This window comes from Diadema antillarum, unplaced genomic scaffold, assembly GCF_040938485.1.
Source record: "Diadema antillarum isolate AM-2024a unplaced genomic scaffold, OU_Dant_1.0 seq00000798_RagTag, whole genome shotgun sequence".
Taxonomy (NCBI): Eukaryota; Metazoa; Echinodermata; class Echinoidea; order Diadematoida; family Diadematidae; genus Diadema; species Diadema antillarum.
The window spans coordinates 2,492,387-2,512,063 of NW_027271682.1; the positions used below are offsets into that span (position 1 = coordinate 2,492,387).

At 39.3% G+C, this 19,677-nt stretch overlaps 1 protein-coding gene across 1 annotated transcript in view; it reads right to left on the reverse strand.

Moving 5' to 3' along the window:
• Positions 1-3,724: 3,724 nt before the first annotated feature.
• Positions 3,725-19,677, reverse strand: part of LOC139739420 (ubiquitin carboxyl-terminal hydrolase 3-like) — a 29,817-nt gene continuing 13,864 nt past the window's right edge. The window contains exons 5-15 of the mRNA XM_071650036.1: positions 18,536-18,623; positions 17,183-17,256; positions 15,462-15,575; positions 11,867-11,980; positions 10,696-10,907; positions 9,932-10,009; positions 8,844-8,962; positions 8,322-8,441; positions 7,039-7,106; positions 6,312-6,352; positions 3,725-5,449 (exon numbers count right to left, since the gene is read on the reverse strand). Coding sequence (XP_071506137.1) covers positions 5,295-5,449; positions 6,312-6,352; positions 7,039-7,106; positions 8,322-8,441; positions 8,844-8,962; positions 9,932-10,009; positions 10,696-10,907; positions 11,867-11,980; positions 15,462-15,575; positions 17,183-17,256; positions 18,536-18,623 — 1,183 coding nt within the window. The 3' untranslated portion in view covers positions 3,725-5,294. The remainder of the gene's footprint in view (positions 5,450-6,311; positions 6,353-7,038; positions 7,107-8,321; positions 8,442-8,843; positions 8,963-9,931; positions 10,010-10,695; positions 10,908-11,866; positions 11,981-15,461; positions 15,576-17,182; positions 17,257-18,535; positions 18,624-19,677) is intronic.

Genomic DNA, 19,677 nt, shown 5'->3' on the forward strand with positions numbered 1-19,677 from the left:
TGTATATATACTAGTATATCTTCTTTTTATCTGACCACACTTGTCATACATGTCTTGTATACATATGCATGCAAAATACTTCCACCTTACTCGCAAATTTAGGCAAACCAAAACTCTTCTTCTTTCAGTTGTGTGTTTTCATATGTGAGCTGTGAACTTTTGCACAGTTATAACTTAGCTCACCACTATTTTGTGGGATCACACACGTAACGAGTCACACATGAGAGCACACAAATCATCTACATCAAACAAGCCATTGCACATTTCACATTTGTTTGTTTGTTTGTTTTTTTACTTGAAGGTTTTAATTGGTCTTGCATACATCTCCATGTATTTGTACATGTTAATGATTAGGTCCTCATTTCCACAGACAGCGTTGCTTTAACGCAAGAACTCCTGGTCGACAGAAACCCCGGTAGTGCAATCTTTCTATGTACAGCAGTCCAACAACCACGCAAATGCATTCTATACAATCCTGGTAAGGAGTCACAGTCCAAGGAGCAACTCTGCTAACACATTTCCTTTCTAAACGTACCACACTCATTAAACTTCCCCCTCCTGAAAGTAAAATTATTACAGTATGACAGACTTTCACTGAAAAAACCAAGTATCAGAACTGTAAACACTGCTTGGGCAAAAACACTGATAAAGCCACATTGTTACAACAGGTATAGTTGTATTTTAAACATGAACACAACATTCTTGTTGAGAAATGTACATTTTTGTCCCCTCTCTGTAATCCACACACTTTATCACATAGCAGTACTTTAATGTGAGGTAAAAATCAGTTGAGTGAGCTAGGCTTCGTCACCAGGCATTTCATTCCGCAGTGAGCATTTCGTGGTTGTCATAGTACTGTTAGCAGCTCACAAATCAGGCTGAATTAACGGCGAGCACTGGTGTAGAGTCTACAGAAGCCTAGATTCCGAAGGCATTGAGTTCAGTTTTGAAGACGACGACGTGAGATCAAACAAATTCTCTCTACAAGAAACAAGCCGACAAAATAACAGATAATCACAAACATGTCCGTTGGGGGAGGGACATCTATCAGGAGAGAACACCGATTCCTTACATGAGGGAATTACTGAGAAAAAAAATAATGAAATCGCATGCGGCAAAATTCGCTTAACCCTTTTTTATTCATCTATTCATTCCTTGTTTTTTGTGGGGGTTTAAGTGCTAATTCCAAAAATCAATTCCATAAAGTGATTTTCCAAGAAATATATTGAAGACAGGGGCATGATACCAACAATGATTGTTCTAACTACAGTGTATTATGGACTCCTTTCCTATTACATTCAAACTTGCCAAGTCGAATCTATTTGGACTGAAGAAATAGCTTCGACTTAAATTCGACTTGTGAGGGATTAAAATCAGTAGAATATAAAGAGAAGAGGACTTGAAAAGACCTTCGACTCGGGCGATTATTTGATTTATGCAAGGTTGACCGTTTCTTGTTAGTGTACTTTTAGTTTTATCTTTACTGTATTACACGATGATTACACACATGCAACACAATTAGGGGGAGAGAGAGGACACAAGAGTAACTAAATCTTCATTGGAAATGCTTCATCCATGCCTTTGACATTCTAAGATTTCGAGATTTTTCATACACTCTCATATCAGTAGTCCCATAGTAGGACGAAAGTGATTCTCATAGCCAAATGAAACATAATGTAGCAAGCATGTACACTCCTGTACGCAGGCAACATCCTATTCAGCATTTGTGCGTTTCTATTTCCTGCAAATGCACATTTGTATAGACTGTTAGTATACATGTACCTACATGATTAAGACTTTTTAAAAGAAAAGAAAAATCTGTCCCATTTTCAGGTGTTGACAGTGAAGTAGCTGCAGAGGCACAGTGAAGTGTGTAAAGAGAAAAGAGAACTGTTTCTCACACAGCACATGTTAATTGATATCCCTACTGTACATGGCGTGGAGTGTAAGGGGTGGGCAAATACCTACCCATATCTTCAAACTGCAATAATAATCTTAATGTGTACCTACACCGTGTTATCACCTAAAACAGAAAGTTGCATTTGATCAATGCAAAGGTGGGGCAAATTCCCCAAACACCAAACATTCAATCTGGAACTGTTAACTGAACCAAACCAAGGGGTATGGAATCGACGGGAAAAGCAAACTGTAGAACTGTAAGGGCCCCCTGTGAGAACATTCACATGGGAAGGAAGATTTAATGGGGAGGAAAATATGGAATAAAATACTGATGTTTCTTTCACTGAAAACATGGAAACACAACCCATTAGGATGTATACTATTCATCTCATCAGTTACATACATTGGGACTATCAACTAGTACCAAAAACAATTATATTTTTCCCAGGTAAGTATTTCTTCTGACTTGACCTGCCTTGTATTTTACGGCTTACATCAATCCCAACCAACAAGCTGGTGCCAGATGACACATACGTGTACTTCATGCCATTTGATGCTCCTTCGGAGATTTCCTTGCAGATACACTAGGAGGGATATTGTCCAAGCCTCAAATTAGTCTTCTATGGTGATAAAATATTTGTGGAGAACACCTGTCCCCTAGCCCTCTTCCTCCCACACAAACACACACATACACACACACAAAAAAAAAACCAACAACCCTAAAACAAAACAGAAAAGCAGTACAAAAATCATTGGGTTTTAGTGAGGTGATAGCGAGTATCCTCGAAAAGAGAATTGTAAACTTGCTCAAGACCATATGAACTGTAATATCCATCAAATGCACCCAAGATGCTAAAATATTGCAAATGTGACGTTCTTACTTGTTTTGGCACATCAGAGATTCCGTGTGAATTGCTAACGTATGAGTGAATAGTCAACCACTGTATGAATACCTTACCAGTTGAAAGGATAGGCAAATAAGAGAAGATAAAGAGGATTTATTCCCAGTTGTTAAGACAGATCAATTAATACACCACATTTCTAAAAATAATTTGCAATTATAATTATTTTGCAAAAACAATTTGGAAGATGAACATGCCTCACAAATTTTTCACTTTGTGCTCAACTAAAAGGAAACATTAGGTTCAACATGTTACACATCTCTAAATGTACATTAGAAAGTACGGTAAGCACATATTTCGACAGCTACTGTCAATAATTATCATCAGTATCAATGCTTTTGTAATTGGCAAAATGCAACCTATTCAGGAAAGAAAAATAAGAAATTTGAAATTCAAAAAGTAGGAATGTTCGCCAAATGTTTCAACCCAATGTAGACACACACACACACACACACACACACAAACATATCTAAAGGCTTGTTTGTTTGTTTGTTTGTTTGTTTTTAGCAGGAGGGGTTGTTGGTTTGGAAAGATGAACCAAGTTGACTATGCCAAAACTTTAGCCCAGTCAAGGTTTGCAGGACGTATGGGGCATTCATCAAACACAATGTGACCCACATATTGATGCAGTTTTGAAATTCAGGAAAGATGTTTTATTTTTCATGACAAGAAAGAGCCTCCTCCTTTCACAGTTTGAATGGCAACCAACACCAAAAGCTTTGTGACACACACATCAAGCCCACACACTTTTCTACTAGCGTACTCCGCTGTTTACATCTGCACGGAAGGACGGATTGTGAATCTCTGTATGTCCGGGCTTATCACCAGAATCTGGAAATGACTAATGCTAAATATTTGTGCCACCTCCATTACTAACACCCCCCCCCCCCCCCCCCCCCAACCAACCAGGAAGAAAGCACGGAAACATCCATGGAAAAATAAACACAGGGGGAAGGGAATGGGAAGGGCAGCTGTAGTCTCTTTACCGTGAGAGAAAATAACATTCTTGACAGTGCCTCATGGTAGTTTGAAAAATTTCTTTACAAACTGTGACATCGAAGCTCGAAATCAAAGACATACAGTGTCCAGTTGGTAATGCTAGATTCTTTCTCAGGAGGTCTGTATCCAGAGGGTGGCAGATAAATAAGTAAATAATGTGATCACATTCTGAAATATCACTGTCACATATAAGGAGCATGAAGCTAATAATGAATGCAGTGTAAGTGAAGTGGTCAAGACAACTTGGTGAATGAGAATATGATTTACCCTGTTTCGGTTGCCAGAGACAGAAAGAGAGGATTCTTAAATGAAGAGATATTCGAGTTTCATGCAATTTCAAAATAATAAAGAAACACATTAAAGCCTCGTATCATTATCGTCCCCTTCAATAGTATCTGACAGCATTGTCTGAAAACTCCAATATCCCCTTGTACACTAGGTTGACGGTACTCTGTACAATAGACGGTATCTGATGTGGCACTCCTTTGGCGTAAAATATGATGCAACCAAACCCTTTAGATTCTTCACCTCGACACTCTGAGGGGCGGCTACATTTCACAGAGAAAGTATGATTGATGTGCAATTTTGAGATGCAAACCAGCAAATTAAGGGTCTGTCTTCACTTAATGATTTGTGAAAGCATATGATAAAGAGGTCGCAATGACCTTCCTTTAAATGAATACCCTACTACTATCTGTCATCCTCACTGGCATAATGATGCACTGGCCTTGCAGCAATGAGCCACTGTGCCGCCCTCGTGTGACCACAGCCAGTACAACAGCAAGCGGTAGATGGAGTCGGCTGCCGTACTCTTAACTAAATTTGGGTGCGCTCTAAGAGAGAAACAAACATGCACATTTCTGCAAAGAATAATCAGTAACGCAGGTTGACTAAGGCAGGAAGGTTGCCGTGGTTGTTGGATAACTTCGACAAACATCCCCGTGCAGACATAGACTGAAGTGTCTGACACCAATTGAACAGGAAAAAAAAAAGGGTGCCAGACTCGAGTCGTAAACTGCATTTTGTGTAAAAGGTGATGAATGCCGTGAAAGCTGTAAATCATGTAATCTTACTCTCCTAACTGACATGCACCACTGCAGGATGGTCACTTCTATCCCTATCTCTCTACGAAGGGGACACACGCCCCGATACCCACCACGATTGGTCATCTATCTCAGCATCACCTGCTGCTCTGTTCCTAGGCACACACCGCTGCCTATCTCCCTTCTAACATTCATTCACAAAGTCCTCCTCTCACACAGACTATTACGATGGTGCGGCTAAGCCAGCTGATACCAAGAATGATATCACATTGTGTCATGTCAGAGGGATAATTTGTCGTCTTTTTTTTTTTTTTTTGTCTGAGAACACAGATCATTCATTTCTCTCATCAATTAGCATATATATATATATTTTTTGTCTTCCTAAAAAATATATAGGTTATTTTGAGTCCATTAGCTCTCTAGGATAAGCACTGGTTAGCAGGACTTGTTACTACGAGGGAATGTTTCCATTGTGGATGCTGGAGAGAGAGAGGAAGTCGTCTCTGAACTGGCGACTGACGTAGAAGAGGATGTAGGCCTTGCAGCGGGAGATCACCTTCTCCTCCACTGGTGTCACTGTGCTGTCATTGAAGCAGTACCACTGGCCTGGGATGAGAAAAAGTTATAGACACAGGGGAATAAGATAGAATGGTGTAGTTAGATCAGGCAGCTGGGGTTCAGTACTGTAATGATTATTTTTCTTGAGATACAACCTTACCTCGTCCAAAATAGATGATTTTTGTATCCTCTACCAGCTTTTTAATATACAGGACTAGCAAACATTCAACTTTCATAACGTGCACAAGATGGTTCCACGACATTTGCTCCTACGACAATTGCTCCCACAAAATATCTGCACACGAAGCCAAACATAAATTCTCCCCACAAACACAGCCCTAGCCCTAATCTTCACCTAATATATTCATTACCAGCAACATGTTAGAGAAATCTAAGAATATGCAGACAAGATGTACAACTTCACATGAAAAAGTCCTAATCATTTATCCTCTTCCTCGTTCTTCTTCCTAAAGAGTAACAAACACTGAATACACAATTCCAATTATGCTATCACATTTATCAGTCAGACACTGTATGCGGCATATACTTTGCAGGTATGACATTTTGCATAATGGGAGTTGCAAGACAATATCAGGGGTGGTTGAATTTATGAATGGTTGAATTCATAATCAAGACCCACAGTGATGGAATAAAATGTATGTCTTTTCCCTTTTCAGAAGAAAAGCTTTTCCACACTTGGAGACTACACGCAGTGCATTTTTGTGCTTCAGGAGGCAATATTTTGGAAAGTTGTTGTATTTGCAAATATCTGAGGACTTACAAAATTCACGAAAATAAAATTGCAAATCTACCATGGATGTAAACAGCATTTTGTATTCCTCTCACTAACAAGTTGAGCACGGCTGAAAGGGTTGACATTATAAACAAACGAGAGAAGGGAGAGTCTTACCATCATGGACGGCAAATGCAATGTAGTGTCCGCATCCAGCCCTGCAAGGGGAAGATTAGACATTTTATCAAGCGCATTAATCGATCAAGTCATCGTAGCAAGTCCCATTTCACATCCAAAGCATAAATACCTCTGACGACGAAAACTTAGATCAAACCCTTCCTAAAACCCACACTTCTATCACTAATCGGCAGCATATTTCATGCTTTCTTATCACCATTACATCCTGCTACAAGTATACTGTAAAACATGATATATTTGCGGCATGAATTTTTCGCGAATTGGAGCCGACGGCCTTTTTTTGCGGCATGAAATTTTCGCGAACTGCCATTGGCATTCAATGCATATAGTGTAGACAAGAACTTTCGCGTGCATTTTAATTTCGCGAATCTTGGCGCTCGCGAAATTCGCGAAATTAAAATGCACACAAAAATTCCTCGTTTTACAGTATTATGTTCATGTGATGGTAAATTTTGCATAATTAGCAGTCCACAGGTTATGGCCCAGTGAGATGTCAAATAAGCATGAACATTTGTTCCTAAATATTTATATGTAGATGACTGTCTGTGACAATCCAAGTACAAAGACTTTTTCACTACTTAAAAAAAGAAGTCATCATAACTCTTTGAGCTCTATCAAAAAAAAACAAAAAAAAACCAAAAAAAAACAAACAAAAACATGAACAGTCACATTACGATTAATTTCAGGCGTAGGAAAACAAGTTTACCCTGATCCTTGATGGACAATCACGGCAGCAAGGTCGTAGGCTGTTGTGCTCATATTTTCATCTTTGCACTGTGAAAGACAACATGTCAAAGTAAATGAGCAGTCATATGCTTGATTGATGTGGCTAAACAATCACACTCGGCATCATTTTGCAAAATTTGTTAGCCTTTCTCTAATCAGCAATCATTCTTTACAAACAAACAAAAGGAAACATGTACATACCATAAGACAGCAATTGTTTCTTTTTTGGGGGGCGTATATTTCTGGTATGATATTTGCTGAAATTTTCTATTTCTGTTGGAATTCAACTAGGGTCAGCTCCACACTGAGTCAATTAGGCTGTTATTTTCAATAGTGCGTTGGACATCAAAGTTTCTCACACATCCTATCTTTACAATATCTTAAGCAATGCAGAATTTTGATGAGAATAAAAATTTGCCACCATGTCTGTCATTTGTTTGAGAGATATATACCATTTGTTTGAGAGATAAATACCAGTCAAATTTGAGATCTCTCTCTCAGCTGATCTTCATACAATAGATTCACACATATATAGTATGCATGGTACAATTGTAAAAGACATGCATACTTGGATTTGGTTTCCTACCACACAGAATATAATTTTAGTCCTACTTATGAATTCAATCTTGATATTCTATCACTGTGAAGTGCAAAGTGTTGCACAAGGACAACAGGATTTCTGTTTTTGAATTCGTAACTGGTAGATTTCTGCCACATAATTCAAGATAAGTATACAGTTGTATTTGGTTGGTTGTCCTACATCATTTCCTGTCATATCAGCAAAATGTTCATCAAGGAACATAGTGCTGATTGTGTACAACCTTCTCTGCAGATTACATTACAGTCCTTTGCAATCTGTGTTCACATTCTAGTTGGCAGTATTGTTTCAAGGGTAAACTGCCTCTCCCAATATGGTAATGACACACTGATGTCATCTGAATTTTTTCAGCCCCCTTTGAGCACCAACGGTGTTTCTGGCAATACCACAGATCGAAGACACATTTTTTCGTGTTTATCTCACTTTTTGAGATAAAAGATTAGCTTTATTCTTTCAGTTACTACCACCATGATGAACATCTTCTGCACTGAAGACAAAGAATTCAGACTAAGCTGCTCATTCATATGCCAAATTTGAGTCCGCTTCATGTAACTCTGGCAAAGGTGGTTGCAATAATAAATACACTGTGTATAAATCATCAATTAGCAACTACATAGTAAGCACTTTCTTGACCCCCCCCCCCCCCCACCCCGTAACTAACTCACCTCTGATGCTAGAATGAACGGCTGTATATCAAGGCCCTTGATGGGAAACTGCACATAGGTGTCGATCTTGGTCCGTAGGAACCCCGTCCACGTGAACCGTTTTAGATGTATACATAGCACCTGTCAGGAGGCAAAAAGAGCCACTAGTGTGAGAAAGACTGCAGAGAATGGAAACTGAAGGTGTCAGCCGAATTTCATCCATAAATGCTTCTTGAATAAAGTCTGGCTCACAAGGTTTCTGCTTATGAGATCTTACACCAACACCATGGGCAAATTTAGGACACGTGACTAAGACTGCTGATGAGCACATAAGACCATCTGTTGCTTACAGTAGAGTTTGAAAACACTGACATGACAACTTGTTGCCTTCTTTTCTGACGGTTTAGAGCAGATAACTAATCCAAAATGCAGAAGGGTGTCTGTCATTAAGAATAGTTTGGTGACAGCAACCACATTTCGCAGAGAGGGGAGCATTTGGCGGCAACTGGTGATATGGTATCTTTTAGTTATCCCTCCTCTTACATTTGGAATAGACTTGAGCCAGAACTTCTTCGTTGACGGCTGCCTCTGCTGGCACTTTGGGCACATGTAGTGTTCCGACTCTTCAAGCTCTTCCACCTCGATGAAACTTTGAAAACAGTCTACACAGGAGGGGACAATAAAACAAAGCGTTAAAAAGAAACATCATTTCAGCAATCTTGAAAGATTCTATCCCAATTATAGCGGAATGAGATCATTGGGACTGGAAGAAAGGAATGTCAAATTTTGGCTGTAAACCATTTGTCCTTTAGAACATGAATCATTTCTTGAATTCTTTCTTTTAACTTTGAATCATCTGTGGTGATAGTGGGATGATATCAATCAGGCACAGGCATTGTCACAACACACACACACACGCACACACATACGCGTCTATGGTGGAAACCGAGGACCTGTTTTACCCATAAGAATGTTACCGCATAACCGAGGACCTGTGTGTCAGTAGGACTCTTGTCACCCGAGGACTTATTACAATAATGCTAATCGAGGACCTACAAGCATGTACCCCTACATGCAAAAGCATGCAAAAGCAGACCGTTTGGAATGGTCTGCGCACCAAGGACGTCCTCGGTTAAAATGTAAAGTTTGTATGCGTGTCCTCGTTTTACACCATGGGTAAGTGCACACACACACACACACACACACACACACACACACAAGGAGAGGTAGTGCATGGTCATGCGTGATTCAGTGATTTTTCAAAAAGGACGGTCACGGCTGGTCAGGGAGGCTGTCAAGGGGTTACATCTCCCAATTGTAGGAAGAGACCATGACATGCTTTCTTGACCACTGACATCTTTGGGTCAGCAAAAACGTAATGTATTCTTTACTCAGGACAGGTTTCTTTGGCAATGGGACCAATGCCATTATCAAAATCACCGAACATGCAAAGGCAGACAGAGAAGGAGGAAAACACCAAAATGACATGCCCTTTGACAACATGATGGAATAGATAATACAACATGGTTTCCATTCTAGACCACGGCACTTTCACCATAGGCAAATCTTTTGACAGCAGACCATCTTAAATCAATGAATCAACAAAACTGTGTGGCATTCATTTTTTTTACCTTGTAATCTACACACTTGTGCCCCATCCTTGTTTTTACTCCTCGGTCTGAACCTCTCTGGTATATCTAATGATACATCTGCAATGATAGAACAGGAAGTGATAAAACAGGATGACTAATGTCATTAACAAAATGTACATTGGTGTAATCACTGCTCAAAGATGACAAACATCTTTAGCAGGTTCCTTTTATTTGTCACCACCATTTTGTCTGAAGCTGAACTTGGGTGTTGGGAGAACAGGTAGAGTTTAAAGTTAAGGTCACAATATGTTCATAACTTGGGGTGTTAATTGAGCATGTTCCTTGAAGTTTCTTTGATTTGGTTTCATGGCTAACCTACCCTCCTGCCTTGTAGGGGAAAAATGTTCAGTTCATTGAATGAAATACTGTGATAAATTGTACAGGACAGAAAGGTTGGCATTTGAAGCTTCAAGTAGCCTCTAACTCTAGTTTGAAAAATCAACCCCCTCCTACCAGCTTAAAAAAAAAGAATAAACAAAGAAGCTTGGTATAAAATTATTGTTCCTTTCAAGAAAACAAACTATTTGAATTTGGGTAAGTGTTACATTTACTGCAGGAAAGTTGACTTCACTGTCACATAATGTCACATACAGGTCAACTATTCGACAATCTTAGAATGGAATTTAATCTAAAGATAATCACACTGGGAAGGGCCATATGTCAAGATAATTTTATGGCAAGTTTTTCTGCCACTTGCTATGCTATGACTAGAGAAAAGTATGGTGGGAGAAAAGCTGCCTTACCTAGGAAGGGGTCGATTTTCTGGTAGAGCGACCCACACGGCCGGCACATGACCTCGCTGTGTAGGTGACCACCAAAGATGAGGCTGATGATGGTGGCGTGGCCGTTGGTCTGCTTGCGGGGGTTGTTAGGCCAGTATGTACCCTGCAGCTCTGTGTGCAGTCTGTCCAGCAGGTACCGCATGAACTCATGGGCATCTTGTTGTTGGTAACCCCTGGTAATCAGATGGACATGTTACATTGAATGGATTGACAAATTTGCAGATGAGCAATGTAGAAAGATAGACAGAAAGATAGATAGATAGATAGATAGATAGATAGATAGATAGATAGATAGATAGATAGATAGATAGACAGACAGACAGACAGACAGACAGATAGCTAGTTAGATAGATAGATAGATAGATAGATAGATAGATAGATAGATAGACAGACAGACAGACAGATAGCTAGTTACATAGACAGATAGATAGATACAGTGGACTCCCGTTATAACGAAGTCCTCGGGACCGGCAGTTTTCTTTCGTTGTATCGGAATTTCGTTATAACCGAACAAATTAACGATAAAAATACATAGAGTGGATGACATTGCAGCCCAAATTTTTACTTCGTTATAACCGGAATTTCGTTATAACCGTGTTCGTTATAACGGGAGTGCACTGTAGGTGGATAGATAGATAGATAGATGGATAGACAGATAGATAGCTAGATAGATAGATAGATAGATAGATAGATAGATAGATAGATAGATAGATGGACAAACAGACTGACAGACAGACAGACAAAAGATAGATGGATGGGTAGATGTTTGATAGATGGACAGACAACTAGAGATAGATATAAAGATAGATAGATGGATAGACAGATGGATAGATGGATGGATAGATAGATAGACAGACAGCCAGAAACTCAATGCATGCTTCCAGAGACAGAACTTAACAAACTGGTCTTTTACACTAAATCCCAAACATTTGAACTAACCATCAAGGATTGAGATTAGATCTTTGAAAAAAATCCTATACAAGCACATTACTCTTTTAAACTGTTTATACATCACCATTCCAACAGGACATAACAAGACACTGACAATTCCCAAGCACACTGCTTGCAAGGCAAACAAAACATGCCAGAATCGAAGAACGGTGACTGAGGGAGCTGTGGTGAAAGAGGTTACCTGAACCTTGGAAAGATCTTCCACATGACGGAGAAGAGTGAATCAGGCGAAATGGCCGTCTGGTCTCCTTGGCAGAGTGCACACAGGGTCTTCCTGATTTCTTCCACCAGTGAGCTGCTCATGACAACAACAGCAACAACATAAATAAAGTTAACCAAAGATTACAAATTGAATTGAAAGAGTAATTGAATAGTCTCTGCTGAGTACATGAGCCTTTAACTGGAAAGTGAGAACATCTTCCTTGCATTTCAACACTAATGAGCAATCAAAGCCATTGCTCTAAGTCATGACATACAATGAACACTACCTACACAATCTCTCCCTAGTCAAAAGTACACAAACTGCATATTGAATGATATACAACTAAAGCATCTTTCAAACTGCCCTCTTAAATTATAAATATCAGGTCAGGTCAGGTCAGGTCACACCCATAGCATTTCTGCCGTTGGAGCACTGAAATGTCCTTCTCCAGGTTTCCATATCCTGCGCCATTATAATACAGACTAGCAGCACCCGTGGAAATCCACGGGTCTGAGGGGTTTTATTTTTTTTTTGCATAATACGATTTTGCAAATTTTTATTAAAGAAATAAAAAGAAAAGTCTTCTCATTCTTTCGTTAATTGTGCTGTCTTCTAAATGACCACCCTTCCCAGAAATTTAATGATACATTTTTGTAGTATGTGCCCGGCGATCCGGTCCATTGGTAGGGATCATTCCCGCCACTACTTGCTTTTAATTATTATAGAACTTGAGTTTCGAGGGATTATTTGCACCCGTTGAAGTCCAACAGTTGTCTTGTTGCCCCTCACCCCCCCCCCCTCACGCACACACACATTTCCACCTCCGCAGGGCAAAAAACAAACAAACAAACAAAAACATTCAGGGAAAATTACCAAAAACGCAAATGAGATTCCCCGATAGTTCTGCCCACAGATTGTTCCCGTCGAAACGGGAAGATATCAACACTATGACTTTGATTACCCCCTGCTCTTGCATCCACGCAGGCACCCGCGGGAATCTACGGCTGGTCTCAAGGCCTCGGTTTTTTTTTTCATATTTCTTTTCCCCACGTTATGAGAGAAAAATAAAATATTTTCGTCTTCATTTGCTCCCTTCTTTTTGTTTTTAATCACCAAAACTTGGCTTGTGTCTATCATAAAGCCATCATCTGCTTCAGACTGTACATTATCATAATTAATATTAGGCCTACAATTATTGCTCCTATTATTGTTATTATTATTATTGTTATTATTATTATTATTATTATCATTGTTATTATTTGGGGAGGGGGAGATCATAGTCATCAGGTTTAATAGGCACCCGTGGGAGTAGGGTCTCACGACCTCATTTTTTTTCTTTAATATTTTTCCCCATGTTATGGAAGAAAGAAGAATGATGTATTCGTCCTCATTTGCTCCCTCTTTTTTGTTTTCTTTTTTTTTTTTGGTCACCAAAACTTGGTTTGATAGACCATAGAACCACACATTCTATTTCCACTTGTAATTTTAAAAATAGGCGGTCGGCAAAGCGAGGTTTTCCCCTACGTCCGCTCATCTTATGAATATGTATGATTACAGCAGCTCTGCGACTGCAATAAACGAATGGACACAGCTGCGCGTGTGATCTGATATGGAAGGGTACGATCGGCAAATATATTTAGCCGCGTCCTAAACAGTCTGCGCACAATGACATCGGACTTGAGAGCAAACGGCGAGCAAACTACATGACGTACCTGAGCTGCATAGTATTCTGCAGTTGTGCAAAATACAATTAAATAACAACGTTCATTGTTTTCATTTGGGGACGCCAATGGCGAACTGTACGTAAATGCTCTTGTAGTCCATATCACTCGCACGCAGATCTAGATATCGTACTTCGTGTAACCATCGTCAATACATTACATACACGTACAACAGGCGGAGGCAAAAGTACATCACAGAACTAATACACACAGTGTAGAGTGTGTAGAGTTCTGTGAGGTACATTGTGTGTGTGCGTGCGCGTCCGCCGGAAGATGTCAGAGATTTCGCTGCATCCATCATCTTTAGTATCCCACTGTCTCTGCAAGCTAATAGATGAACGGTCGTGAAAGCTGGAGTCCAGCGCAGGTTCGATGAATATTAAAACGCTCGGCTCTTTCGTCACGCACAAAAATGCATTATGCATCTATCTAATTAATTTTTCTTTTTCGTCCTCGACGTCGACACGGAGGCGGAGCGGGGACGGAACCCGCGCCATTCGATGCAGGATACTCTCCTGCGGCCGACGGCACCGGTCGCAGCTGCCCGGAGCCGACGGCTCGGGAGGAGATAGAAAAACCAGCAACGCCGGAATAAAACAGGAAATACATAAGGCCGCGACAACAACAACAACTTCGAGTATTATTATAGTAGATATCCACCAGCTTCTCCACCCATCTCCTCACATCATAATACATTGTATCAGAGGCAAATAAACTTCAACAACTACTGAGGTGATTAAAAAAAACAAACTCTGACATAATTTCACATACCAGTAACTACATGTGGAAACTTTGACAAGAAATTAGCAGGTGAAAATTCATTGCCTTGTCTCTTATTCTTAAGGATGTAAGCAAATTTTCATTAGCGTCTGTTTCTTTTCATATAATAAATGTTTCTGTTATCTGAACTTATTAAAAAAAAAAAACAGTGGAAACACAAGCTGAATGCAGTGGTATGGTTTGATTTTCCAGAGATTGGGTATTCAAGATTGCACAAACAAGCCATGATGATCACTAATGCTCTACTCTTTGCAGTAAAATAGCCTTGTGCACACACATCGTCAAACAACATCCTGACATCCAGACCACTAATCAAGTAAATAACAACCTCTTGGCATATCATTCATCATGCCTCTGTGCTGTCACACACTATTAAAGAGACTTTCATTTCTTGGGGTCCTACATATATGAACAGCAAGCTACCTACCAGTCCAATATCAACATTTGAGAAAGATAGCCCTCATTATGAAGCATGGGACTAGGAAAGTTCTCTATGCAAACGTAATGCCTCCAGCACCTTTCTCGGCAGAGGCATGAAAATAAGTACAACTACATGCATGTCTTCAAATAAGCTTTCCTTTCCTTTAGCTGACCTTAACAAAAATACTGCAGCTGGTATTAAGGTTCAAAATAAATGTCATTCTGACTTGACAGGCGGTAGGTAAGAGGAGCAGCATCTCCTATGAAGTACTTTCAATATAAGAGCAATAACTGAAAGTTGAAAAATGAATCAAGCATATGCTAGACATAGCCTTGAAATTACAGCAAGTTCACATAAATGATAATGCACATGACACACGACTCAAATCTTTCAGAAACACATGTGTAAGGCCAATTACCCTTCTCCCCCAACCTTTACCACTCGGTAATCCACAGTAATTGCCATTAATGACTTCGCGTGTGTTCGTGTGTGTATACAATGTATGTGTGTGTGTGTGTGTGTGTGTGTGTGTGTGTGTGTGTGTGTGTGTGTGTGTGTGTATGGGATGTGAGGATTTGAGTAGGGATGGGGGCTTTCCTCAGAGATGAGTTCAAGAGCAAGAAACATCTGCTCACGCTCATTTCACACTTACACATCATCATGCTTGAGATTCCGAGTATTGTAGATTCTCTTGCCAGCTGTCTTCCCACTACGCAGCTCCACTGCAGGTAGGTCCTTGAAGTATCCACAGAACTGATTGATGTTACTAAGAGGGAAGAAAAAAAAAGTACAGCACATAAAACTAATGTACCCTTTACGAGGAGTAGGGGGAAAGGTTCAAATGACCTTTGACCTCAACCTCTGTACCCTATCGTCTCATAAGTTGTCAGTTTGATCTTTGAGCTCGAGTGCCTCATTTAGGTCCTCTTGAAAAATGGCTTTGTTCCTCTTGAAAAATGGCTTTGTTCGGTGAAACAGAGAAAACTATGCCTTCTTTAAAGGGAAGGTAAACCCAAAGAACAATGTGGATTGAGTGAAAGCAGCAATATTAGTAGAACACATCAGTGAAAGTTTGAGGAATATCGGACAATCGATGCAAAAGTTATGAATTTTTAAAGTTTTGGTGTTGGAACCGCTGGAGGAGGAGACTACTAGAGGATATGACGTATGAGTGGACAACAATACAAAGAAAATATAAAGGAAATTCAACAAAAATTCACTTTTCTAGAATTATGAAAGAGCAATGGACCAACCGCTTTCAGAAAGCAGGGGGAATAATTGCTACCCTCAACATATGTCAATATCAAGTTGATGAAATTTGTAATTTTCATGAAAAATTGATTTTTGCAGAATTTTCTTTATATTTTCTTGGTATTAATGTCCACTCATACGTCATAACCTCTAGTAGTCTCCTCATCCAGCGGTTCCAACATCAAAACTTTAAAAATTCATAGCTTTTGCATCGATTGTCCGATTTTCTTCAAACTTTCACTGATGTGTTCTACTAATGTTGTTGCTTTCACTCAATCCACATTGCTCTTGGGGTTTATCTTCCCTTTAAGTTATGACGTTGGCTGGTAATAAATGGGCAAGAAAGATGTCCAAAAAAATGATATCATGAAAATGTGAAATGCTGCTCCATGTGGAAGTGCCATCAGTCACCACTGCAATGAAAAGAAAATATGTAGGACAGTTCTTGCATAGGCATCATCACGTAAATGACTGACTTGTCATCTTTCATAAAATATTGATCTTCTTGGCCAGAGTTCAATGTTTACAAGTAATAACACACTTACATAACCACAAACACATACAATCATACTAGAAATAATACAAAGCACAACCCATTCATGACTTAAGGTAAGTTTATCACAGCTGAACAAGGTTAAACCAACCTTTTGTACATATGTATCTGTAAAACAGTCCTGAAGTTAAGTTAGAAGCAAATCATTCCAAGCACACACAAGGCTACATTATAACATCACACTACTGTATATGCTGTTATTTTCGCGTACAGATATTTTCGCGAATGACGAGGCCATAGACATTTTCACGAGATGTTGTTTTCGCGAATTGATGCCGACGCTTCCGTTAATGCACTATTAACAGGGCGCATGGAGACATTTTCGCGTGTTGTTGAATTCGTGATCCAGCTGTGATTCGCGAAATTCGCGAAAATTAAACCCTCACGAAAATAACAGCTTATACAGTATCTTGACAGTATTTAAGGCCTAAGTATCATAAGATTCTTCCACACAAGTCAAACTGAACATTAACTGGCCATAGACATCATTGCTTTGTGTACCAGCATAAAGCTCTTGAAGCTTTGCCCAGTGACATTCACTGAACTCACAAAAGACATTTTCCTGTTACCTTAATGACTGCAGGACAGCGTTCATGAAACAGGTATTTCCTAAATTCCTCAGACCTGGTATGTTGGCTCTTGTCTGTGGATAACAAAGGGGACATTCAGGTAAGAGACATTGAAAGTTCGACGTCGACCGATTAACCCTTGCAAATCATGCTATCTGAGAGTAAGTTGAAGCATTTTCAAGGCTCGAGTGACAAATATTATTTTGTTCTCGTCTCATAACCACTTTCATAAAGTGCTATACTTTCATTCATTCAATTTTCTGCAACAAGCACCAATGATGAGTTGACTCAAAAATATGCAAGAGGCTTCTCAGTCAAGTACAATCCACACACAATCACAGCATGCAACACACACCCCCATGACATGAGTGAACTTGCTTTGCATGCACCAGTTTGAAAAGCAAATTATTCTTGGCTTGGGTGTCACAACGCAACATTTGAGCATCTGGTACTCCAGTGATCTCACTGCTGGAATTGGCCTGCAGACCCTATCTCCATGCTACAATCAATGACATTGTGTAACAAATTTTCAAGTACCTGTATACTAAATATCACAAACAATCACGTGTCATACACTGTAATTTCATATAACATGATAACAGGATGTTACTTTTCTCTTTTCATCTCCTTCTCTGTTGGTGCTTGTCAGATATGTTTTCTTTGTTAGATAATTACTGGTACTCATCTATTACTACATATTTTTAATGTATGCACAGCATCAGGTACAAGGATGCATGCTGATTAGAAATGCATATACCGGTAAACATACTCAAAAAGAACATACACAAAAGTCCTACTGATTGGTAATCAAAACCACTTGGTATGCATACAATATCGATGAGGAAGTATTACTGCAGTTCTTGTTCATCAGGTATACACCACACAAGATTGAATCTTCTAAATAAGACACTACACCTCAATAACATCGTTACTGGGCAAGTTACTTTCTAAAAGCAAAGAGTAAAACATTCAATGCAATTCATGTCTCTTTGATACACTGTACAGTCTGCATTATCAGACGAAAGGCAGAAAGGGACTTATATTAATGACCTTTTCACTCATTTTTGCAGTCACTTGTGCTCAGTCTATTGACTTTCTGATAGAGATTTGAAATGCTAATACACATGCATGGACAAATTTGGATTGACTGAAAGATGATCCAATATCTTTCCAGAGGCACCGTTTAATATGAAAGACTGCACAAACATCATGATCCCTGAGCACAACAAGGAACCAACTCTGATCAGACATAGCATGCCACACAGCTTACGACATTGTTTGATGGCACAATATGACACCCTTGTGACATTTATCACCCTCAAATAATGACATTTGCATGGGCACAATACTTACACTAGCTGCCAGCTTTTTCCTCGGCGGACCATCTGTGTGATCACCGACATCATTAGTTAGACTTTTCAGCTGCTTTTCATACTGTGCACTGAAAGACAGGGGGTGGGGAGAAAAAAAAAAATGAAAAAATTCCATTACGTCTGACCAAACGGCCCTGATATCTGGCAGAATTTGTGTAGAGCCACACTCTGTTTGCAAATTCATTATCATTCACATTAACCCTCCCATGATACAATTATACAGTATATGATCAAACACTATCCTGTCGTTGTAAGAAATAGCATTAGTAAATCACAGGATTGTCTCATTGACCTTAAAGGACAAGTTCACCTTCATGAACATAAGGATTGAGAGAATGTAGCAATATTAGTAGAACACATCATTGAAAGTTTGAGGAAAATCGGACAATCTGTTCAAAAGTTATGAATTTTTGAAGTTTTTGTGCAGTAACCGCTGGATGAGAAGACTACTGCAGTGTGTGAAAAACTTAGATGTCACATGCGTACAACAATATAGGGAAAATATAAAGAGAATTTCACAAAATTTCATCTTATGAAAAAAGTACACATTCCCCCGACTCGTTACCGACAAATGTTATGGGTAATATTATTCCCCCTGCCTTTAGAAAGAGGCAAGTCAAGTGCTCTTTTATTATGCGAAAAAAGTGAAAATATGTTGAATTTTCTTTATATTTTCTTTATACTGTTGTACGCATATGATTCACAAGCTGTAGTAGTCTCCTCATCCAGCGGTTCCAAAACAGAAATTTTAAAAATTCATAACTTTTGCATCGATTGTCCAATTTTCCTCAAACTTTCACTGATGTGTTCTACTAATATTGCTGCATTCTCTCAATCCTAATGTATATGAAGGTGGACTTGTCCTTTAAACTATTCCTCCTGATGTGAAAGAAGGCAAATCAACACATTCAGAGCATTGATCATGTATCACAGGATTGATTTTGAGACTAAGGATATAAAACTCAAGTAACTCAACTACAAATGAAGAATTGAAATAACATTCACTGGCAAAGCATACAAATACCCACATCACTACTGTTGGGCCATATTGTACATTACACTTCTCAGCAAAAATTCATAATTGGATGTCATAGTGTTGCTGTTTTTTTCTAAGGCCAGACA